The sequence below is a fragment of the Panthera leo genome, chromosome E2, assembly GCF_018350215.1.
Source record: "Panthera leo isolate Ple1 chromosome E2, P.leo_Ple1_pat1.1, whole genome shotgun sequence".
NCBI classification, from domain to species: domain Eukaryota; kingdom Metazoa; phylum Chordata; class Mammalia; order Carnivora; family Felidae; genus Panthera; species Panthera leo.
In genome coordinates, this window is record NC_056693.1 from 31,089,226 (window position 1) to 31,114,783 (window position 25,558).

The 25,558-nt window shown below is 39.5% G+C and overlaps 2 protein-coding genes across 14 annotated transcripts in view; one reads left to right on the forward strand and one right to left on the reverse strand.

Moving 5' to 3' along the window:
* The window catches only part of RPGRIP1L (RPGRIP1 like), a 122,978-nt gene extending 106,560 nt beyond the window's left edge, over nucleotides 1-16,418 (reverse strand). For 8 of the 9 annotated variants that reach the window (XM_042918165.1, XM_042918166.1, XM_042918163.1 and 5 more), the window contains exons 1-7: nucleotides 16,334-16,413; nucleotides 13,587-13,738; nucleotides 13,380-13,471; nucleotides 11,625-11,769; nucleotides 8,015-8,313; nucleotides 4,081-4,183; nucleotides 2,578-2,721 (exon numbers count right to left, since the gene is read on the reverse strand). In XM_042918165.1, coding sequence (XP_042774099.1) covers nucleotides 2,578-2,721; nucleotides 4,081-4,183; nucleotides 8,015-8,313; nucleotides 11,625-11,769; nucleotides 13,380-13,464 — 776 coding nt within the window. In that variant the 5' untranslated portion in view covers nucleotides 13,465-13,471; nucleotides 13,587-13,738; nucleotides 16,334-16,413. Of the gene's footprint in view, nucleotides 1-2,577; nucleotides 2,722-4,080; nucleotides 4,184-8,014; nucleotides 8,314-11,624; nucleotides 11,770-13,379; nucleotides 13,472-13,586; nucleotides 13,739-16,333 lie in introns of all 9 variants that reach the window. The other variant, XM_042918164.1, reaches the window with a different exon arrangement.
* A 67-nt stretch (nucleotides 16,419-16,485) lies between these two features.
* Nucleotides 16,486-25,558, forward strand: part of FTO (FTO alpha-ketoglutarate dependent dioxygenase) — a 389,506-nt gene continuing 380,433 nt past the window's right edge. For all 5 annotated transcript variants that reach the window (XM_042918172.1, XM_042918177.1, XM_042918175.1 and 2 more), the window contains exon 1: nucleotides 16,486-16,741. In XM_042918172.1, the coding sequence (XP_042774106.1) occupies nucleotides 16,697-16,741 (45 nt within the window). In that variant the 5' untranslated portion in view covers nucleotides 16,486-16,696. The remainder of the gene's footprint in view (nucleotides 16,742-25,558) is intronic.

A 25,558-nucleotide genomic window follows, 5' to 3' on the forward strand; every position in this document is an offset into this window, starting at 1 on the left:
ATAAAATTTTGAGCTATGTGTAAACATACAAGAAAAAAAGACTTAAAGACCTTTATTGGAAGTCATTTCTTCAGTTTTCAACAACTGTATTTCAAGGAACAATATGCTATTTACTAAAGTTTATTTCTTTGGCCTCTGCAGCAAAAGTTCCTTTACCTGTAATACTCATTTTGTTTCTACTTCCAATTCTTTTTTTTTTAATTTTTATTTAAAAAAAAAATTTTTTTAACCTTTATTTATTTTTGAGACAGAGAGAGGCAGAGCATGAACAGGGGAGGGGCAGAGAGAGAGGGAGACACAGAATCTGAAACAGGCTCCAGGCTCTGAGCAGTCAGCACAGAGCCTGACGCGGGGCTCGAACTCACAGACCGCGAGATCATGACCTGAGCCGAAGTCGGACGCTTAACCGACCGAGCCACCCAGGCGCCCCACTACTTCCAATTCTTGATGTGACAAAAGAAACTGCTACTGAGGGAGGGCCATAGTTTAGTTGTTAAGGTAAACTCGTCTAGGTGCATATGTTGGTGTCTCTTGCTGACAATATTCGTAGGAGAAAACATGCATACCTGTCTATCACTCTATTTCTTCCGCTGTTCTAGTCCTAGGATTGAAGGGCTTTTGGATTTCCATTTCAATGAACTGAACACTCAAGTTCCTAGGTGATCATATCCCTTTGGAAGAGGGAAATGGCCAACACAGTATCCATCCTACTCGTTGGGAATTTAGGAAGTATAACACAGAAAGTGGTCTCTGATAACCTTGCTACTCAGCTGTCGAGTAAAGGTGGTAAGGATGGGCTCCAAGCTTGGGCTTTTGGTCTAAGTGTAGAATGTTCATTTTTAGCTACTATCTTAAATATGGTTGTTGGCAATTTATTAAGATCATATTCAGGGTTGGGGTCTGGTCCTTCAGCACTGTTCCTCACAAGGAATCATGTCTTGGTTTTCCAATCAGACCAAGTCTAAACCAGTTCTTCCTGGGGGAACATGGATGACTTCTAGGTATTCAAGCTGGTTCAGAATCAGGGTTCACATTACATCCCCTAATATAATTCTCAAAAAGACTCATGTTTCTTTTGCCCTGCCCTTAGAAGGGTATATAAACATCACTAAACATATAGAATTTCATTAGATAATTTAATTAAATTTTACACATAACTTTTTAGGAACAGAAATTAACAGAGAGAATACTAATCTTTTGAGTCTCTGAAATATAAAGCTTCTTGTATATTTTCAGCCCACTTTATTGTTTTTAAAACAAGTCTCATAGGCATATTTTCCTAGTTTTTTTCAAATATTACCGTGTCAAGTTAGTTTGTTAAAGGAGGACTAAACTCTGAATCTGAAATGAAAGACTAGAAAATCATACTGGTGTTTCTAAATGAGAACTTAGCCACATAAGCATGACATCATATACACTGGAGAGGGGAAAAACGAATAGAGGCTCGAGGTCTGGTTTGAAGGACACTAAGAGAGAAAGAAGAGACCTAAGAGATAGCAAATGCAATGTGTAGACCTCATTTGGATTCCAATTCAGACAAACAGGACAAGACAGCTTCAGGGAAGTTTAAATAGGGACTGGGTACTAGAGAATACTAAGGAATTGCAATTAATTTTGTTAGATGTGATAACGGCATGGTGCCATGTTAAACAAATTCCCTATCAGAGATTTATATTAGAGTATTCCTACGTGAGATGACATCCCATCTGGCTGAGGCTGATTAATTCAAGAAAACAAAGTTGAAGGGATAGGTTAAACAAGATCGGGATCATGGTAGTGATCATTTAAGCTAAGTGATGGGTACCTGGAAATTCAAAATACCACTCCCTCTACTTCTAGGTCTCCTTGGTCCACAAAAAGAAACAGAAAGGAAAGAAAAGGAAACAAAAGGAAAAAAAAAAGGAACAAAGGGGAGAAAATAATTCAAGAAAGAACATGGTAAGAAGAGTCTTGCTGGAAACACAGTGTGGAAATACAAAATGAGGGAGAGGAATTAGAACCAAACCTGACAAAGGAGGATGGAAAAGAACATTGTAGACATTATAAAACATCAACACTGAAGGGGCAGCAAGTAGACTACTGAAGGGCTCCACTGTCATCCATGACAATCAACAGAATTTGAAGCAGATTTTGAATATTAGGAGAGGTGACAAGCATCTTTTTGGGGTAAAACAACCCCAACAACTTGGTACCGTATTACAGAACTCACTTTTAGTGCTGAAAAAAAAGTCAAATGAGGCTGGACTTATTCATAAGACATGCCAACAGCTGGGTCCTTGTCACACACCTTTCTCTCGGTGGGTGCAACTGGACGGCATCAGAACTTCCTACAGTTATGGTAAATGCAGCAAAAGGGGCCAAAGAGTGGGGGAACAAGGTGAGCCAGAGTAGGTTAGGGAGAAACATCCTTATACAGAGTTGTTGATAGCAGTTAGTAGGTCTAGAGCGGCTTCTATGAAGAACGTTAAGTGAAAACATGATTTTTAAAATAGACTAGACTTATCCTTCCATGGCATATGATAAAGTATTTTAAACTAATTTTGACCTTATCAAAGTGAGATTTCTGTTTTAACATACCTTTGATCTGTAGCCTGCTGTTCTCGAAGCTGAAGAAGAGAGAACTCAATTTCATTTTCTTTTCTCCTCAACTGAGTTTTCAGGATCTCAGCCAAGTGCTCTAACTCTTCTATCTGGCCTCTTTGTGACTGAATAACATTTTCTCTGAAATAAAGAACGTTTACAAGAATTTGTAGTTTGAGGAAAAATCTGCGGTATTTAAGATCAGGACAAAGAAAGTCCTTCATAATAAAGAGCAAGTAAGAGTTAAAAATTTTAGCTTAGGTGCCTCTGGACATAGTGAATAGTAGATTAAATGTGACGAGTTAGAAGTGCATATGGAACAATTCAAAATGTTGCTTTTTATATAATAATATCCTACGCAATAACCTGGACTTTGGTTCACTTCAATTCAGTAAGTATTGTTATTGGGTTACCTACTTTGTCCTCCACAACCTGGTCATAGATAATTTATATGCTTTTGTTCTATCCTATGTATATATGCATAGATCACTCAAATTAACACTTCAGAGAGAGAGAGAGAGAGAGAGAGAGAGAGAGAGAGCTCACAAGAAATTTGCAAAACAGAACAGAGGTTTTTTGCATATATTTATTTATCTCTACCATGGGTAGCAGTATCCCAGCGTAATGAGCCTCAGGAAACTGGTATGAACCTGGTTTTTCAGACTATTAGCAGGTAACAAGATTAGGTATAATCTTTTGGTTTTATTCCTTTACAGGATAGTCATGGCCGTGACTGGTATTTAAAATATTCAAAATAAAATAAAATAAAATATTCAAAAGAACTAGTTTGAAGCCCACACTATTCTTAAGCAATGGTCTAAAGTGTGATGCTTTGTTTTATGTTTTCTTTCCTCATTTAGAATGGTTACTTTTTGATGATCCAGGTAAAGGCCTGTCGATAAGGTGGAGCCTTATCTTCATTGCTGTGACTCACAGACACTGAAGCCATGAGGCTTTCATTAACTGGAGAGGTAAGCTAAATGCGGCAGAAGTAACTTTTTCAAAACCAGAGTATGATGAAGAATGCAGTGCTATAGAATCACAGTGAAACAAAATCTGAAATCCATATGTATTTGATAACTCCAAACTTTTAAGCCACTCCCTCCAATTCTTTTTTTTTTTTTAACTGCAAAAAGGCTAATTTGGGATTAAAAAAAAAATTACCTGTAATTTTTCTGAGCATGGAAATGCTGCCTCTAAAGCTTATACTATTCTAAATGACTGGGCTTTACGCCATTCCTTTGGGGAGAAAACTGTAATACAGAGACTATTCTATAAGCCCCTCCATTGATGCAGTCGGTTAAGTTGCTCATTTGCCTCATTTTATTGGAAACATGTTCTATAATATCTGTTCTTACCCCACGGATCAAGATGTATTTAGTGGAGCAAATTATTTGTACATAAGCCAATTGTGTTTAAAATAAAGGAAAGGGAGGGATCAAAAAAGACATGATCAATCAATAAATAAAGCTCTAAAATGACCATAAAAAGAATACATACAAATTTCTTATTTCTCCTCTGGCTTCTTCAAGTAAACTGCTGCCATGTTTTGTAAGCATGGGTTGTAGAGTTTCTGCTACGTCAATATCTTGGAAGCGAATACCTAAAAGTCAATCAGCAAGATTATAAAAGTGAAATTAATAAAGAAGGACTCTTGATTTGCTATCATAAAGGAATGTGTATATAAGAAAATTTCCTAAGTACTGAGATACAGGAGCTCTATAGTGCAGAGACTTAGAAATCCATTGCCCAAGGGAGTATCATTGGCATCAAGTGCACACAGCAGTAAGTATTGCCCATTAAACAAATTCTGCTATGGAAACCAAATGACCTAGAAATAATTTGACTCCACTTAGATTTATAACTCCTAAAGTCATTCTGAAAGAACCAAAGTCTTCAATTCAGGGCTTTACGATATAAACTCAGGTATGAATGAAGGAAAGAGATTTCAATGACTTAACTTCCCCACCCCCCCCATATTTTGGCTAAAGACTTTTATTTTTATTTTTTTATTAAATTTTTTTTTCATGTTTTATTTTTTTGAGAGAGAGACAAAGACAGAATGCAGGTGGAGGAGGGGCAGAGAGAGAGAGAGACACAGAATCTGAAGCAGGCTCCAGCCAGGTTCTGATTTGTCAGCACAGAGCCCAACGTGGGGCTCGAACCCACAGACTGCAAGGTCATGACCTGAGCCAAAGTCGGACACTTAACTGACTGAGCCATCCAGGCATCCCTGGATGTAGATTTAAAAAATGTTTTATCCATTAGCCATTCACATTCCTTGCCCTTACATTTTGAACCTGATCTTCATTTGTGTGACTCACAGAGACTGTGAGTGTGAATCAAAATGTTCTACACTTTGGTTTATTCCATCTCAATAAGAAAATTCACATTTAAACAAAGGTAAGTCAAGAAGTGATCATGAATGAGATTCCTTTAAATAAAAAATTTTGCTGCTGCCCTAAAAATATAGTTTTTCTTGTAAAAGTCATTACATGCAACTTCACAAGTCTAGTCCCGTTGTTAAAAGTGAGACATGATTTTAATTACATGATTGGATTACACTTACAAAATAATTAAGTAACTAGAGTTTCAAGTAGATTAAATATGACAAATAATTTAGATTTTTAGTGGAGCATAGTCTCAGATACGAGGTATAGATAAAAACTCTTTCTTGGGGCGCCTGGGTGGCTAAGTCGGGTAAGTGTGCGACTCTTGATTTTGGCTCAGATCATGATCTCACGGTCGATGGAGCCCCGCGTTGGGCTCTGCAGAATCTGAAGCAGCCTCGGGGCTCTGAGCTGCAAGCACAGAGCCTGATGTGGGGCTTGAACTCACAGACCATGAGATCTTGACCTGAGCTGAAGTCGGCCTCTTAACTGACTGAGCCACTTAGGCGCCCCTATCCTTAAAATAATCTTTTTTTTTTTTTTTTAATTTTTTTTTTTAACGTTTTTTATTTATTTTTGAGACAGAGAGAGACAGAGCATGAACGGGGGAGGAACAGAGAGAGAGGGAGACACAGAATCGGAAGCAGGCTCCAGGCTCTGAGCCATCAGCCCAGAGCCCGACGCGGGGCTCGAACTCACGGACCGCGAGATCGTGACCTGAGCTGAAGTCAGCCGCTCAACCAACTGAGCCACCCAGGCGCCCCAAAATAATCTTAATACTTATGGTGTGATAGTGGTTTGCCAATGGTTACATTGTAAAACATACACACTTGATAAAAATCTTTGTTCCATTGGTTCTTCACAGTAAGGATTCTTTCTACATTACAATGATCACACGTTAAACCAGTACTTTCCATGCTTTATCCTGACAAGGCACGCATAGAAAAAGGTAGTATTTGTACAGCAGCTGGAGGGCAAGGCTGCTCATAGCCAGAGAGGATCTACTGTTTGCACCTGGCCACCCTACGCTGTGATATTTCTGACAAGTGTGGCCTAAGTCCCAAGCTCCAAGGCAGTCTTCGAGAGTCTATTCAGATTACTAAGGTATCAACCTTGATAATGGTGCCTGGAGTTTACTCAGAAAGAGAACGTATTCGTCATCAATTAGCACTTTGTGCAGCTTCTACCTCTTGGACTCTGTACCAAGCAGTGAAAAAGGTTTGAATTAGTATGATTTTTTTTTAACGTTTATTTATTTTTCTGAGAGAGAGAGGGGGACAGAGTGCAAGTGAGGGAGGGGCAGAGTGAGACACACAGAATCTGATGCAGGCTTCAGGCTCTGAGCAGTCAGCACACAGCCTAATGTGGGGCTTGAACCCACGAACCGTGAGATAAACGACCTGAGCTGAAGTCGGATGCTTAATCGACTGAGCCACCCAGGTGCCCCTGAATTAATAAACACAAGGAGAAATTCAAGCTATGTAGTCACACTGTAAAGACTGTGCAGCTCTTTTTTTTTTCCTTCCATAAGAGAAAACTTCCATCAGACTCTTCTTTTTAAACAGCAATTCATAGTACTAGATTAGTTTGCCATATTCATCTAAAATCTGGGTGTTGCTTTTTTATTTAGTATAAAAGACCTTACAGACCTTAGAGATCATCTTGCCCAGCTATAGTCACAGATGCCAAAACTACGTTTTGGAGTGGATAGGTGACTTTTGAAAGGTAAAATATTTTACCATGGCGTTATCATCTCTTGACTCTTTGGCTAATCTGCTGTTATCACTCCATTCTACAGATAGGAAGAATGAGGCTCTGAAAGGTCAAGTGCTCTCTTCCATGTTAATTAGCAGCAGAATAATTTTCTAATTTATAATTCATTATGATTGCTTTGGTTATTTTCAGTCTGTTGCCAACCTCACAAGCTAGAGTAGCTAAGCCCTGCCATCCCGCAGCTGTCTCCTAGGTGGAGGCCTTGGTGACTTCCAGAGAACTCTGCCTGGGGAAGAGATAGTGTCAATAATCAGTCTGGAGAAAAAAATAGAACAAAATTTTCTCCTTTTCTGTTTATATGGCATTTTTTTCCTCTCCTCAATGAATTGAAATGAAAGTTTTACATGATTTTTTTGTGTCCCTCAAAACGTTTGGTCTTGATGTGAAGCATGTTCCAAACAAAGATCAATTATGGCTATCATGTTATTTCCTTCCCTAGTTGATGAAATTTTAAAAATGTTACTTAAAATACTTACTGATCTTTCGCTTCATCATAAATAAATAAGTTCATCATGGGCGGAGAGAATTGGGGATTTTTATTAGAAGTATTTAGGTTCTTTTCATATTAAGTTTCATCTATGCAATTGAATTGCTTTGTAACCTGGGTACGTTTCAGGGGACTCATTTTCAAAACGAGGAAAGTGATTGACCTATGATCATTTTTGGAGACAGAGGAGGCCTTTATGGTCACTTGCTTAAATCCTTTCATCCTACATGTAAAGATCAAGGTCAGAATGATCAGATGACTTGTCCAAGGTCACCAGACAGTAAGCAGAGGAGCAGGAACCCAGTTTTTGTAACCCTTAGTTATACCCATATTGCACTGTCATGCTGCTGCCATACGATGAAGGATTTAAACAATTCTGCAAATTTTATAAACAGCCTTCTGACGAAATTAAGTGCGATCATAAATAAGCAAACTAGCTGGTTTCCTCGTTTGCCTGAATCAATGCGATTTCCGTCTGCAACACAGAAAACCAACTCAAACTAAACTTCTATTTTACGGTTGCACATGTATCTCCCGTATCAGGATAAAGAGTTACGTTCAAGGTGTTACCTAACAAATTTGGGTGTGATCTAGGGATTCTTGAATAAAAGGATCTTCATGTTAATATTAACATTTTGTCAAAAAGCAAGTCAAAAACATTTTTCTTTCTAAAGTTACTCAAAACCATGAAAAATATGGACATAAAACTCTGTGTGTGTGTAAAACAACCTATTAAAAGAGTTACATTTAGGATCTAATGTAAGTCAATATAAGCTTATTTTACCTTTCCTGGGGCATTCCTGTGAGCCTGCATTTTCATTCACTTTTCTACGCCCCGTGTTAACACGAGACTGCACGTAATTGTACGGTGTTTGCCTGTAACCCTGGATTTGAAGTTGCTGTTTGGTTGAAATGAGTCTGTTTTTGAGGACTTCATTCTGTCTTTCAAGCTCATGCACTTTCTCTTGCAGCCGCTCAATCATTTCTTCCATTTCCACATCTCGTCCCAGCCGCTTGGGGCCGCCACCACCCCGCTCATATCTTTTCTTGTCATTAACTAGCCGTATTAACTTGGTGGCCATTCTAGGGAAATAATAAAAAGATGAAAAGGAATGTGAGAAGTCAGCATAAAATGCATTCTGTTGAAAGGAACATAATCACTGTGAGGACTTCAGTGCAGAACCTGAATAATAAATTTCAGGTTTTGATGTAACTATTACTGCCTGTGAAGAATCCTTTGATGATAATTGAAACCACTGGGCAACAATCTGCTTTATAGCACTGACAAATAACAGTTTCCTAAGGCTTATCATTTAAGGTTAGTAAAGAGAGGACACATATTTACTCCATATGTTCCTCAAATGCAATTTTTAACGCATGACCTTATGTAGGAATGCTGTATGCACTTAAATGTAGCTACAGATTGTGGATGTGGTGGGTTATAATATGCAAGCCACAGTAAGTTACAGTTTTGAAAAGTGTTAAGACTATGCAGCACTGCTAAGTTTTAGGTGGACTGTTTTCAGTTTCTCTAGAATTAAGACATATTACAAATACAAGAAGGTTAGAATGCACAGGTACACATTTATAAAAAGCCCAATGAAAAATTCAGAGGAACCAAAATGTGCCACTAAATGCTGCTTGGAACAAGAAATCCTCGTGTTTGATGGCAGAAAGTAATCAGATGCAAGAAGCGTTATTTTAATGCTACCTTTAAATTTAGACATAAGTTGTGCTTTTGACATCTCAGGAGTTTATACCTTTCATTCTTTTAAGTTTTGATAAAAACTGGTTAGACAGAACAAAAGACAGAAAGGGCACATGGGGGTGATGTAATATACACGTACGGAAAACATGCCTGACAGTGAGTGGAAAAATGTTGGCAGGACAAGAAAGAAAAGGTGGCTTTGATGAGAGACACAAGTTCAAGACTTTACAAAATTGGTCGCACATCTTCAATAGCTGATTCTGGTTTATAGTGAATCTATTTTTATAAAGAGCCAGACGGAGATTGAAAATAAAAACTCACTTCATTTTTCTTTAAATGGGGTTTGCTTTATTTTACCATGGTTATGGACAGAAGCTTTTACTTAAGAGAACAAAAGTGAAATAAAAAAATCCTTAATAGCTTTGGGATGTCATAGAACAACCTTTTTTTGCCCTGAGCAGAGTCCTCTGTAAGAGCGGTAGTAATACAGGTCTATCTACACTTCTGGCTACCCGGCCTACAGCATGTGGCATCAGGGAGAGCTATGCATAACATAATCAGTTAAGATTGTTTTCTCTTTCCCTTGAGGCAAATCCATTAAACATGCTTTATAAGGGATACAGGATAATAAAAACCAAGATCCAAGAGTACCACAAACACTCTAGTAAAATAATCAATGGATTAGTTCCTTTTCCACCTAATCCAGAGAATGATATATCATTGGGAAATTGGGGCAGGTATCATAAGCCCAACAGAGCCACACACTCTATCTATCCCTTTAATGAGTTTAGCATCCTTAGCCCCGCCCAGTGGCTTAGCCACAGAAATATGGTAGCCATCCAACTGAGATGTCAAGCTAAATATCTGAATCTTTTGTTACCAAGAGACTTTCACAGAGATAGAGATTACATCCAAAGGACACAGGTTTAATATAAAAAGTCAGTCAACATGTGGAGAATAACAAATGACCCAAATTTTGAAGGAAAGAAAAGCACATCAATAGAGTGGCTTTAAGTTCCTTCAAGGATGTACAAATAAACTTTTTGTCAAGAAACCTAAGATCGCATGTTTGTACAGGAATAGCAATAATTTTCATTTGTTTCAGATGATTATTTTGTAACATTAAAGAATCATAAGTGATCTGGTAAAGTTTGAGTACTTATTTAAAAAGGTGGTTTATCAAATCTACATTTATACCAACGTGATACTAATTCCATCTTAAGGATAAATTTAAAAGCAGTTCTGGACCGCCTGGCTGGCTCAATCGGTAAAGACGTGACTCCTGATCTTGGGGTTGTAAGTTCGAGCCCCATGTTGGGTGTAGAGATTACTCAAAAATAAAATCTTAAAAAAATAAATAAAAGCAGTTTTACACATGTTTGTAGGTAGTGTCAGTGGCATAAAATTCAGAAAGGATTTAGAGCTTTGGGTCATAGTGGTCCTTGGTTCACTACTCTCAGGGCTATATAAAATAAAATTCCAAGAGCTTAAATGGCTTCAGCCTAATACCATAGGCTAGTGGCAGAGAAATAATAGAACACATGTATACAACTTGACTCCTAGCCGAGTCCTTTTTCTATTAAACTACATGGCTCGTTATTAGGTTGTTTTATATTTTCTGGCTAGGACAGATTACTAATGAGGTCAAGGTTGTGAATTCAATTATTTAACTGGCCAATTAGGCTTACAAAGGAAAAAAAATGGTTCTGTGGTCATAGACTGCATTCCTCATTCTGATAGGACATGTGTGTGTTACTGGTCAGAAAAGGAATCAGGTAAGCGAATCACAGGTCTTGAAAAACCATGTTATCAGGACTCAAAAATGAACTCAAAAGCCCCCCACCCAGCAGGTCAGTGAGTCATTAAAACAAAGCCCACAGAGTACAGATAAATTCTTAGCAGGATAAATTCTAATCAGAAAAGACCTCCCCCTGCCCCCCCCCCCCCCCACCCCATACCATCATCTTTCTTCCATGGCTGTCCCACCTTTCCATTTAGCCTAGAACATGAATGTGAATACAGGCCTGTGCAAGCTTACAAATGGGAATGTACTTCTTTGTTTTTAAGGTCATACATTCCAAAGATAGTAATGGTGTTTGTGAACAAGAAAGAATGAAAGAAAGTCTACTCTTAAGAAGTTATCCCTGTAAAAATTTCTTGCACACAAATCAAGTGACAATGTTTCTTTAGAAACAGTAAGGACTCTTTGAAATATAGGTTCTAGACTAATCCAAGCAAAGTTAAATATGTTCCAGACATTGAAGTGAGGTTTTCATTAGTAAACCCCCAATCTTAAGGGAACGTGTATCCTAACAAGTTAGAATAGCTAATTACTTTTTCAAACTTTCATTTTAAAACCAAGACATTTAAAAAACAGATGCTTTGGCCATTTGCTTATTAAACTATAAATATTAAACCAGAAATTATTTATAGATATGATACACTTGTACTCTTAGTTATTAGCTCTTGCTTTCAAATAGCAACTTCAGACATAATAAACACTCATAATCTTTTTGGTTTATTATTCTATTTTGTAAGATTTTCCATTTTTAAAAATTGTATTTATTTACAACCTGCCTTGTTCCAAAAAAGATTCCAGGTGGAGTTTTCAATTAAGTTTATAAAACAGCATATCCTCCAAACTTTACAGAGTCAGGAAAAAAAGCTAAAAGCTTTTTATCATAACCTTTTAATTTTATCCTCTTGCTTGTGGGCATGCTGTTTAAGTAAAATGTTCTCATCATGCAAACGCAAAAATCTGTCTTCCAGTTCCTCACGACTGATACGTGACACTGCCTGGCGAGACTTCACTGTCCGTGTTGTCGAAGTTTCTGTAAAAATGCCAAGGTAATTAACACTGGGATTACTTAACATAGTCTCTAAAAAGATAACAGTTGATATTAATATAATCTCTGATGCACTCATCTTTGTTCCTTTCTGACATATAATTAAGATTGTTGTAGAAAATGTTGTAACATTGTTTATGTCACCAAGCAGAGGGGAGAATAAAAATCTTTGCTATTACAGTTTATGTGCAATCTTAAGGATTTCAGTAATAATAATATCCATTCAAATGATATTGAAATGACCATTCTTTAAGACTGTAAGAGAATTCTGATCGAATAAGATTTTTCAATTTATATGCTCAATGTTGAAAAAAACAAATTAAAAGTCAAAGTATCTGAAAGTTTTTTTTTCTTTGTTTTTTTTTTTTTTTTACAAAAGAGTTGTAACAATAATTTGGTGAACACAGGATATATTTCAGAGGTATGTATGTGTTTTGGGTTACAGAACATAAACTGTAAAATTTGCAAGTCCACACAACAAAATCAACCAACCTTTACAAATTTATAAGCTATTTTACATATTTTAAAAGAACTTTTATATCTTTAAGCATGTGTATGTTTTTTTTTTTTTTTATATATGCTTAAATTTGGTATTTTCCGTATCACTGGCTAATTTTCATCAATCATCCAAAAGAAACAAAGAACAAACAGACAAAGATTAAAGCCCCTACGGTGCGTTCCTGAGGGCAAGAATTGAACTTAAAGTAGCAAATTCCAATAAATAGCTTTGCACAATTAAAATTTATTGGTATTTGGATACTTGGTACTCTACCAAAGACCTAAAACAAAGCTTATACATACTTTTCATTTTAAAAAATAAAATTTGTAGACTTGGACTTATCTTTTTCAATAAAAAGCATACTGACCACCTTTCTGTGGTAGTTCAAGGTGGCCACTTGAACTGTTGTAACAAACAGGTGTATGAAGACACCTCAGTGGAGTGTATTTTACATCACAGCCATCTCAATGACAAATGCACTGGCACGACATGCTGTATACACCAAAACATAGCTCTATACTCTCAACTGTTCCTCAAAGCAGTTATTTTATTTTTTCAATTTTAGAGTGCTTTTTGAGCTCTCTAGCAACCACTAAGTGATAAAAGGATACAGAAAACCTTTAATGTATATTAATTTGATAAAACAAAGTCAATATCGCTTGGATAAACAAACCATTTTGAGGTACTCTACTTGAAAGGCAAAAATTTTTAAATATGGCATTTCCTGCCATATAAAATTTCAACATAAAGAAACATTTTAATGGTGAATGTGATTTAAACCAGGCAATTCGGTTTGGAGGCTTGATGCTCTCTGTGTAGTTCCTACTGATGTGTGGAATTTTAAAAAGATGATTTATAACAATTCTTTATCAGAACAGAGGGGGATTTTACAGTTTCTATGAGCTGTTGATAATTGATGCATGCAGTAAAATACCATATGTTGTTCTAAACTCTCCGTGTGCCTGTTTAGTCCAATCAAGAGCTATATAGTTACTTAAATGGCTTCATTGGTGAGGATATCAGAAATACTTTAAATTAACAGAAAAGAAGTTACTGATCAAAGTTCATAACGATAATAAATAACAGCTGGCCGTACCTTGTAACCCTCCCATTCCAGAGAGGTTTAGACCTGTATCTTTCACAGGCAGGTCTCCTGCCGTCTCATCAGTTGGACCAGACATGGCCTGTCTGTGGAGAAAAGAAAACGCAAATAAAATCTTCTCAACATACAACATTATGCAATGGAATGAACCAAATAAAATGAATAAGGCACTATGACTTTAATGGACTTCTTAATGCTCACATGTGCTCTTGAAGAAGATGAAAGCTTCATTTTAAAAGTAATACTACGTTCAATCATGGAGACAGTGTTCCTTTCAACAGTGCATTTCCTATAGTTTGCTTAGGAAATGAGGTAAGATTATCATTCTTCCTTCTCTCTTCTTATTTCTCTGTCTGAAACAAAAACAAACTCCCCCCTAATTTAAGAAATACTTTCCTCTCCATCCCCCTTTCCCTTTTGTGCCCCCCAAAGCAAGCAGGTACCTTGAAAAAAACCAGTCAGAAACTTGATTCAAATGGTTGTTCTATTATTTACTAGCTGGTGAAGTCACCTAATCTGAGTTTCAGTTCTTTAATCTCAGTATTTCTTAAAAGGTCATCTTACTTTGTTTTACACACACACACACACACACACACACACACACACACACACACCCTTACATAGTATATATGTATGTATACAAGTAAACTCTACCCCCAACATGGGGCTCAAACTCATGACCTGGAGATCAGGAGTCACATGCTCTACCGACAACTGAGCCAGCCAGGTGCCTCAGTTCCTTAACTTCAAAAATGGAGAAAATAATACCGATCTCATAGAGTTATTCTAAGGGTGAGATGGTAAATTAATAGCAGTGAGCACATTTGCCTGGGAGGTCAATACTACTTGAATATTAACTTCCAGTTTGGTGCACAAATGAGTGGGTAGGTCCAAGTTTTGCAAAAAGATGCTTCATAAATTCGCCCACTGAGTTTTTGTTCTGTCCTGTCTCTGTCGCCACGAGGCCTAGTCCCAGGGCTTCCTACCTCAACATACAAGCTGTCCAGTTAATTCTGGCATCTTTACAGTTTCTATTCTTCACAGAGATGCCCCACAGTAACTCAGTTTTGTATGTGGATGTAAACGGTCCGTGCAATGTCTAGTATGCGGAAAAAGAAAGATTGCGTATTTTCATTTCGAATTACCTCGAAAGCCAAATGCAAACTACCAGTGAGATGCCCTAAGGCAGAGGTTCTCAATCTCTAGAACGGCGGGCCTAGAATGGAAAGTCCAAGAGAGTACCAAATGTGTCCTGTGCACCTCTGTCCTGTACTCTCAGAGGCTAGCACAGAGCTTGGCACTAGCAGGCATTTGCTAAATCCTTGTTGAATGAAGGGAATCCGTGGAGCTTTAGGGTCTGGGGACCCAAGAGATGGTTTATCAAATCTTGTATGCATATTTGTATATGCACACTATCTTTTAGGGAAAGGGCTCATAACTTTTACTGTAACTTACCGAAGGCTGAGAACCACTGCATTCAGTTGTGACACAAACAATTAACAGAGAGATTAATTAACCTGAGAGATCATCTCCTACTTCTGGAAACACTACTACAGAAAAGGTGGATTTTAGGAAGCAAATCATCAACAGTTTAAACATAGGACACTTGTGAAAATGCTAACGTTGCCATAACAGAGTTATGGTAGCTTTTATGATCACGACGACGATGATAGTTAACGTTTACTTACTGAATGCTTACTAAAATGTGCCAGACACTCTTCTGAGTGCTCTGATTAGGAATTAATCAATTATCTCACAATATCCCTGTGAGGTTGTGACACAAGTGGTTCTTACTTTACAAATGAAAAAACCTGGACACATCCTAGGGAGCTTGCCTAAGGTCACGCACCTAAGAAGTAGGCGTCTGGTCACAGGTTTGTCATGGTTGGGAAGGTGGAGGGAGGGCAGTGTTACTGGCATCCAGAGGCCACAGATGATGTTAAACATCCTACAGTACACGGGAACCACAGCAAAGAATTAATTACCTGGCCCCACAAGTTAACAATGTCGAGGCTGAGAAATCCTGTACCGCCTGTAACGCTGTAATGCTGAGAAATCCACGCTGTAACGCCTCTGCATCCCATCTCATGTCATCCCTCCTCGCTCACCATGCCCAGTCACACTCCTACATTAGGTTCCTCAAATCCAGGGTCCCCTTCGCCTTGCTCAAAGCCTTTGCATTAGCTGGCTCCTCAATCTCTGGGGCTCAGCTCAAATGCCACTTCCTCAGAGACGTCTTCCCTGATCATCCTATGGTTACTTTCCCTCCGGTTTCATCACTGTGTATTTCTGTTGTAGCAGTCATCTCTACCTAAAATCGTCTTGTTTACTAGTTGACTACCAGTTTGTCGCCTAGTAAATAAAGCAGAAGCATCTTGAGACGGGTATCAGTCCTGTTCACAGCTGTAGGGAACAGTACCTGTTGCAAGGCACTGATGCAAGACCGACATTAATATTTACTGAATGTTTAAATGAAAACCTGGCTTTGAGACTAAAATGGTAAACAAAATCCCCGCCTGTCTGTAGTTAACAGGCTATGGGGTAATCAAACAGTAAACAAGTAATTATAAATCACTAAGCCAACAATAGGCCATTTAAGAGGCTAAAGGGGCTACCAACCAACTCTTAACCCAGGGTTAAGGAGCGAATTGTGTTTATGTGCCCTTCTATATGAAGGAGGACTTGGAAAGGCACGGCAGGCAGCATCAACTCTCATCAGCCTGGTTTAAGGCTGGGCTGTAAAATTTCAAACCGGTGCTGGTCGTGGGGATAATGGGCGGGCTGTGATTCAGGCCTGAGGATGTGGTGTCTCGTGCTGGGCTGCTTTTCACGCAAGCAGAACTCTAGGGCCTTCTCTAGGCCGTAGAGCGGATCCCAGGACCCCCACCCGTGCTGTAGGTAGAGGGTGGGGCCACCTCCGTCCCCCTCACCTCCCCCAGAGTACTCACCGCCACTGTCTCCCCGCAGGTAGCTACCGTTGCTATAGCGCCGACAGCGTGCTGGGCTGCTGGCCGAGAGGAGCACGGGAAAAACATGGCAGGCTCCGTTGCCTCCTGGGAAATGTAGTTTTCCTCCGGCCCTCGCCCGCCCTCTCGCTGCGTAGCTGCCGGCCCTGGGAAATTCTCCTGCCCCAAACCCCGAGGCGCTCTCGGCCGTCGCCGCCTTGCATCCTGGGAAGGGTAGTTCTCGAGGCTCTGAAGGAGAATGGAGCTGGGCGGAAGCAGGACGCCGAGAGAACTACATGCAGGAGGCGGGGTCCAGAGCGAGGAATCTACGCGGCTAGCAGTGGCGAAGGCGGCTGTAGCGGCAGCATGAAGCGGACCCCGACCGCCGAGGAACGAGAGCGCGAAGCTAAGGTATGTGGGCTTCTCCGGAGTCTGGGATCTTTGGTGCACGTATAGGTAGGGGCCGGGAACCGGAAGGGCTTGGCTGCCTGGCGAACGGACGCACGGTCTTAAGCCAGGGGATGACAAGGCCTTGTCAGCAAGGGAACCAGAGACATTGGGGTATATTACATTCGTGCTGCTCAGGATGCAGGCCTAGCATCCTGTTGGATCAGCTCACCAATGAGAATCACGACACCCATTTCCTTTTCCTGCTTCTGCACTTCATTCCTTGGTCAGCTTTGTAGCTACCCTGTGCCTCAGTTTACCGGACTCTCAGATGACTGATCGTAACAGTTGTGCGTTCTCTTCGGTAATGATTTCTGAGGACGAGATTGGTTCAGATGAAATATCTGTGCGGTCAGATGTATTTTTTTGGAACAGTTGTCTCAGTGGTTGCTTGTTTTGTTCTGTGTCTTCAGCACAGTGGGTATGAATCTAACTACAATCCTATTTTCTACCTTTGGGGTTCAGCCTCAGGTAGTTGCCGTTCCATGGGATGGCAATAATAACATCTATAGCGACGTTTTGTTTTGTCATTTGTTACATGCATTTATTTATTGTCATTTATTACAAGCATTTATTACATGTCAGTTTCTGCGTTAAGTTCGTAAAATTTATATTTCATATTCTTACTGCGGCAGATTTCAAGATAGATATTATGCAGATGGAGTATCAACAGCCCTGTTTTACAGGCGAAGCCTTGAGGTTCAGAAGAATTGAGTGTTTTTCTCTCTCATTCCCCAAATCAAGTCCTGTTGATTTGTTTAAATACGTCGGTAAACCGGTCCATTTTTTCAATCTCTGCCACCTTGGATCAAGCTACCATTATGTCTTTAATGGATTGTTGCATCAGGCTCCTTATTGGTCTGCACTCACTCTACACACTAACACTCCTTTCTCCCCTCATCCCCTTTCTCCCACACAGCCAGTCTCTTCTGCACACTATGGAGTGTGATCTTTTCAAAATGCAAATCTGATCATCTCCCTTTCCTTCCTCCCTCCTCTGCCAACCACCTGTTTAAAAGTTTTCCATGACTTCCTGTTGTTCTCAAGAGAGAGACAGAACTTCACATGGCCTATGATGGTCTGGACATCCCACATGACATTCTGCCCACTCTTCGCCCATCAGCCACGTTGGCCTTTTTAAAAGGCCCTCTTTTCTGCTCTCTCTGGTTACATAGCCTTTACACATGCTATTATGTTGCCTGCTCTATATTAGGCAAATATTAGAAGTGAGAACCAATTATAAATATAACACACAGTTCTTGCTCTTGTAGAATTTCAAATCCTACAAGTGAGTTTGTCTTAGGGAATACTTCTATGGATTTAAAATATAAAATCTGCCCTATAATGACCTGAGTTATGACCAGGTTGCACTGGGGACCTGAAGTTTCCATGCTAGGGTCTGCCTGTGATATGGACAGAATACTGAAGATGGGTTCCACGGGGGGAAAGGGAGGGGAAGGGAAGATTCTTTTGCATTAGTCCGCAACAGTGTAAAGGAAGAGAGAAATGTCATCCAGTGGCATTGTGTATGATATCTTTCTCACCTTTTAGCTTTACATTTGTGTTATCCATCTATTCTGTTAAGATTTATTGAGCACCTGTTATTTATTTGCTAGACACTGGGATTATGACTTTAGCTAAGATAGAATCCGTGCACAAAGAAGCTTTTACTCTACCGAAACCATAACCGTTGCCTGTGAGATAGTTATTCATGTCTTCCACATTTTACAGATGTGGAAACCAAGGCTTAAGGAAATCATGACTTGCCCAAGGCCACTTGGTTGCTATGTGGAACTAGGGCTCAGAACCAGGTCTATCGGACTCAAAGCTTTTTTCCATTTTCTGCTGGTGAAACATGTTGAATTGATACAGCAAGTTGTCTTCCCGTTTTCTTTAAAGAAGTTCTTTGAGGGGCGCCTGGGTGGCTCGGTCGGTTGGGCATCCGACTTCGGCTCAGGTCATGATCTCACGGTCCGTGGGTTCGAGCCCCGCGTCGGGCTCTGAGCTGACAGCTCAGAGCCTGGAGCCTGTTTCAGATTCTGTGTCTCCCTCTCTCTGTGACCCTCCCCCGTTAATGCTCTGTCTCTCTCTGTCTCAAAAATAAATAAATGTTAAAAAAAAAAAAATTAAAAAAAAAATAAAAAAAATAAAGAAGTTCTTTGATATTTATTTAAAATTTGCTTATGACAGTATCATCGGTTAGAACAAAGTATAGGCAATTGAGGTTTTTTTTTTTAAATTTTTTTTTTTTAACGTTTATTTATTTTTGAGACAGAGAGAGAGCATGAACAGGGGAGGGTCAGAGAGAGGGAGACACAGAATCTGAAACAGGCTCCAGGCTCCGAGCTGTCAGCACAGAGCCCGACGCGGGGCTTGAACTCACGGACCGCGAGATCATGACCTGAGCCGAAGTCGGCCGCTTAACCGACTGAGCCACCCAGGCGCCCCTAGGCAATTGAGTTTTAAATCTTAAATAGGAAATGTTCAGTTACTCATGACCTACTTTCTCATTTTCTAATCAACTTTATTGAGGCGTAATTTACGTACAATAATTTGCACCCGTTTATAATGTACAATTTGATGAGTTTGACAGGTGTATACACCTGCAAAACCACCATCATAGTTGACATAGAGAACATTTCAGTCCCTTCTAGAAATTTCCTCATGCTGATTTGCAGTCAGTGTCTTCCCCCACCTTGGCTCCCAAGCAACCACTGATAATGTTTTCTTTTGCTGTAGATGAGTCCATATTTTCTAGAATTTCATACCAATGGAAACATACGGTATGAACTCTTGAGTCTGTCTATTTTCACTAAGCATAATGATTTTTGAGACTTATTCATGTTGTCATGTATATCAATAGTTCATTCCTTTTTATTGCTGAGTGATAGTCTACTGTGTGGATTTACCACATATTGTTTATTCATTCACCTGTTGCCGAAGAACATTTGAATTGTTTCTGGTGTGGGGCTGTTATGTAAAAAATGCTGCTGTGACTATTCCTGTATAAATCTTTGTCTTTCTTTCTATTGGGTAAACACTCAGAATTCCAATTGTTGAGTTCTCTGTTTAGCCTTCTAAGAAACCGCCAAAGTGATTCTGCCATTTGTGTTAGTTTTCTAGTGCGGCTGGAACAAGTTACCACAAACCTGGTGTCTTAAAACAAATTAACACTCTCTTAGTTCTAAAGGTAAGTCTGGATGCAAGGTTTTGACAGGTCATGGTCCCTCTGGAGGCTCTAGGGGAGAACCCTTCCTTGCCTCTTGTAGCTTCTGGTGATTCCTGGCATTTCTTGGTTTGGGCAACTTAACTTTATTTGGCTTCTGTGTTCCCCCGGCCACCTTCTCTGTGTTTCTGTGTGTCAAATCTCCCCCCACCCCCCTCCTTTCTCTAGTAAAGACACCAGTCATTATATTTAGGGCCTAACCCTAAATCCAAGATGATCTCAATCTCAAGATCCTCCATTTAATTACATCTACAAAGACCCGTTTCCCAGAGCAGGTCACAGTGACAACTACCATGGGTTAAGATTGGACATGTCATTTTGGGGAATGTTATACACGCCCAGTACACCATTTTATATCTCCATCGGCTGTGTACGAGAATTCTGGTTGCTCTGTGACCTCCCCAATGCTTAGTGTCGTCAGTCTCTAAAATTTTAGCCATTCTAGTGGATGTGTAGTGGTATCTCATCGTGGCTTTAATTAGCATTCAGTGATGACTAATGAGGTTGAGTATCTTTTCTAAAAAGCTATTGGGGTACAATTTTTGTACTGGCAAAACTCACCTATTTTAAGCGGACGATTCAGTGATTTGTAGTGTATTTACAGAGTTGCGCAACAGTCAACATAATTTTATTTTAGAACGTTTTCATCATCCCCTAAAGAAGGTGTGTATTCGTTTGTAGTTAATCTCCATTTCCACCCCCCCGCCCCGATCCCTAGGCAACCGCTAATCATTTATTCTCAAGATTTGCCTTTTCTGGAGATTTCCTGTGAATGGAATCAGGCAATAGGTGGCCTTTTGTGTTTGGTTTCTTTCACTCAACACGATGTTTTGAGAGGTTCATCCATGTTGTAGCACGTATCCGTACTTTGTTCCTTTTTGTTACCGAATAGTATAATATTCAAGTGTATGAATACACTGCATTTTGTTTAATCCATTCACCAGTTGATGGATATTTGGGGTTATTTATACGTTTTGGCTATTAGAAAAATGCTGCTGTGAACATATACTACCTTTTTTATATGGACATATATTTTCCTTTAAGCTCTTGGATAGCTGCCTAGGAGTGGAATTGCTGGTCCCATGGTAAATCTATGTTTAACATTTTAAGAAAGTGCTGTACTGTTTTGGTATGAATCTCGGAGTCCTCCCCAATTTTTATGTTGAGATCCTAATCCCCAAGGTAATGGTATTAGGAGGTAGGGCCTTCAGAGGTGATTAAGAATGGGATTAATGCCCTTATAAAAGGGGCCTGAGAGAGCCCCTCACCCCTTCTGCAGTGTTAGGACACAACCAGAAATTTGGAGTCTGCAACCCAGAAGGAGGTCCTCGCTAGAACCTGACCATGCTGGTACGTAGATCTTGGACTTCCAGCCTTTGGGACGGTCCATCTCTGCTGTTCATAAGCCATCCAGTCTGTGGTATTTTGTTACAGCAGCCTGAATGGGCTAAGACATTGTTTTCCAATACGGACACACCATTTTATGTTTCCATTAGCGATGCTTGAGGGTTCCAATTTCTTCACATACTTGTCACCTCCTGTTACCGTCGTTTTGATTACAGCCATCTTAGTGTGCAGTGGCATCTCATTGTGGTTTTGATTTTCATTTCCCAAACGTCTAACGATGCAGAGCTTCTCATGTGTTTATTGACTATGTAGATACTTGTTTTTGTGAAGTGTCTGTTCTAATCTTCAGCTCATTTTTTTTTTTTTTTTTTTGGCTGGATTGTCTTCTTAATATAAAGTGTTAGGAGCTCTTTATATTTTCTAGATATAAATTCTTTGTCAGCGATATGTATTGTGAACATTGTTTTCCAGGCTTTTAGTTTACTTAATGGTTTTTTGAGGAGCGAAAGTACTTAATTTTGATAAAGGTCCAATTTATTGGTATTGCTTTTTATGATTAATGCTTTTTGTGTCATATCGGTGAAATCGTTACCTATCCCAAGGTCACAAAGATTTCTTGTTTGCTTTTTAAATTAAACTTTATCATCCCCATAATGGGTAATTACTTTTGGTTTTTCTTTTTGAAATAGCTTAGATTGTATTTTCTTCTTGTGATTGCTTATGTACAGGCTTTTATACAGTTTCCAAGTTTGGAGGGTGAATAAAAAGGCTGGACAAATGTTATCTAGCTTTTCATGATAACATTTATTTAATCTATGTTCGAGGGTAAGAGAACAGCAAGGTATATTCATGCGTTTTTCTCGTAAGACATACAGTGGTATGGTCCAGATTAGTATTTGATAGTCTGAGTTGGAACCACGGCCTTTAAAATTTCCTTGCTGTTGGGAGGGAGGGTTGGCATGTGCTTCAGTTTCTCCTGACAGAAAATGGAGTCAAGAATGGTTGCTTCTGTCCAAATGGCTAACAGACACATGAAAAAATGCACAACATCACTCATCATCAGGGAAATAGAAATCCAAACCACAACGAGATACCACCTCACACGTGTCAGAATGGCTAAAATTAACAACTCAGGCAACAACAAATGTTGGCGAGGACGCGGAGAAAGATTTCGCGCTGCTAATCTTTGCAGTGCAAGCTGGTGCAGCCACTCTGGAAAATACTATGGAGGTTCCTCAAAAAATTAAAAATAGAACGACCCTACGACCCAGCAATTGCACTACTAGGTATTTATCCAGAGGATGCAGGGGTGCTATTTTGAAGGGACACAGGCTCCCCAATGTTTCTAGCAGCACTATCGACAATAGCCAAAGTATGGAAAGAGCCCAAATGTCCACTGATGGATGAATGGATAAAGAAGATGTGGTATATATATATACACAATGGAGTATTACTCAGCAATCAGAAAGAATGAAATCTTGCCATTTGCAACAACACGGATGGAGCTAGAGTGTATTATGCTAAGTGAAATTAGTCAGAGAAAGACAAGTATCATATGACTTCACTCAAATGTGGAACTTAGGATGGAGAGCAGATGAACATAAAGGAAGGGAAGCAAAAATAATATAAAAACAGGGAGGGGGACAAACAATAAGAGACCGAAATACGGAGAACAAACTAAGGGCTGCTGGAGGGGGTATGGGTGGGGGATGGGCCAAATGGGCAAGGGGCATTAAGGAGGACGCTTGTCGGGATGAGCACTGGGTGTTATATGTAAATGATGAATCACTAATTCTACCCCTGAAATCATTATTGCACTATATGCTAACTAACTTGGATGTAAATTTAAAAAAAAAAAAAAAAAAAGAGGAAAGAAAAGAATGGCTGCCTTTGCGGGTGCCGTGAGGGTCCAGTGTGATTAGGTTTGGTCACTGTGCCAGGGACACAGTAGGTATGGCCTCAAATGAGTTTGGTTGTCCAGAGAGCCCTCTGCTAATGCAGAGCTGCCCCCATGCTTTTGTTTTTTTTTTTTCAGATGACATAATTTATTATTTTACAACGATTTAAAATTTATAGAAGAGCTGCGAGAGTAGAACAAAGAGCTCTGCTAGGCCTGTCGTCCGGATTCACGGGTTGTTAACATCTTGCCACATTTGCTTTTCACTTTCTCTCACCCTATATAGACACACAGGAACCACTATTACTATTTTTTTTAATGAGCCATCACAGAGGAAGTTGGAAAACCTCAATCCTCTTTACCTCTGAATACTTCAGCATCTATTGACTAAGAACAAGGACATTCTCTTACATAGAAACATAGTGAATTGTCAAGTTCAGGAAAGTTAACATTGATAAAATACCCCATTTAATCCAAAGTCCATATGTAAATTTTGCGAATTGTCCTAATAATTTCTTTTATAGCATTTTTTTTCCTGGCCCAGGTTCCAATCCAGGAGCACACACTACTTTTCATTGTCATGCATCTGGTTTCTTTTAACCTCCTTTAATCTGGTCTCCTTAATTTGGTTCCTTACGCTTTTCTTTTTCTTTCATGACAATTGACATTTGTGATGAGGAAGGCGTTGTTGACATTTGTGATGACTACAGGATATTTGTTTTGTACACTGTCTCAGGATTCTTATTTGATATTTCCTAATGAGATTCAGATTATGCATTTTTGGCACGTATGTTTTTGCGGAAAGGTAGGGGCCATTCGAGTTCACACATTTACAACTCACGTATTCATCCTGCCTGTAGATGTGTTTTACTTGGCCCAAACTGTGTTTGAAAGTTTCTGAGTTATTTTCTAATACAAAGTTGAGATAAAAATCTGGATGTCTGGCTCTCCTGAAAGCTAGACTATCTGGCAACACCTGGCCTGCACTGTAGTAACTACAGCTGAATATTGGCTCCCCCTTTAGATGGGAAATGGATTTTCCATTTTGCTACACTCCCGCTTTGCCCATTAGCAATAAAATTGTGGTGATAGTTACGGTCATGGTGAGAATTAAGTGTGATATATGTTAAGCACCTGGAACATTCTAGCATGTTTTCAAAGTAGATGTTGTTGTTACCACCATCATGTCATTGGCATCATCATTTCCACCTGTCTGATCCCCATAGCTGTTTTAGCCTATATTCAGAATAGTCATGCGGTAAAAACTTAGGTCAGCTAATTGGACAGATTTTTCTCAACTGGGGTTCCACTAACTTCTGTCCTATGCATCTCAAATGGTATAAAGTGTGTACCACCTTTGGAGGAATTAAGAAAATAGTCATTCAAACCATTTTCTGCGTTCTGTGGTTCAGATGAGGAATCTAGTTAAGTACCAGATTTGGTACTTTGGGGGCACATGGGTAAATACGGCAGATTTGGACCCATGGAACTGGCCGCTTTTCCATGAAAGGTAATAATTAAACAGGTACCAACAGTGGAGTGCTGTGTTTTGTCATGGGAGCAGGACATGGTAGCAAGGAGGATCTATTGTGCTATGGAGGTTTTGGAATCCCTTCCTCAGGAAGATCTATTTAACCTGGTCTTGGCATCACGGAATTCCTTCCTAAGATCTGTCTAAGGATGTATCCTTATAAGACACCTGAGACTCCTTTTGAAGTTGTCCAGAAATATTAGAACTGTTGTTTTTTTTTTTTATATTCCAGTTAACGCAATGTTGTATTCTTTTCAGGTGTACAGAACAGTGATTCAACAGTTTTATACATTACTCAGTGCTCGTCATGATAAGTGTACTCTTTTTGTTTTTTGGGTTTTTTTTCCCCCATAATAGCTAAATTAACTGCTTTACTATTATTTTTTAAAATTTTATTTAAATCCAAGTTAGTTACCACATAGCATAGCTCGAACTCACAAACCGTGAGATCATGACCTGAGCCGAAGTCAGATGCTTGACTGACTGAGCCACCCAGGCGTGCCCTTCTATCTCTGTTTATATCTCATTTTTCTTTCCCTTCCCCTATCTTCATCTATTTTGTTTAAAAAATTTTTTTTAATGTTTATTTATTTTTGAGAGAGAGAGGCAGAGCATGAGCGGGGGAGGGACAGAGAGAGAGAGGGAGACAGAGAATCCGAAGCAGGCTCCAGGCTCTGAGCTGTCAGCACAGAGCCCGACACGGGGCTCGAACCCACAAACCGTGAGATCATGGCCTGAGCCGAAGTTGGATGCCCAACCGGCTGAACCACCAGGTGCCCC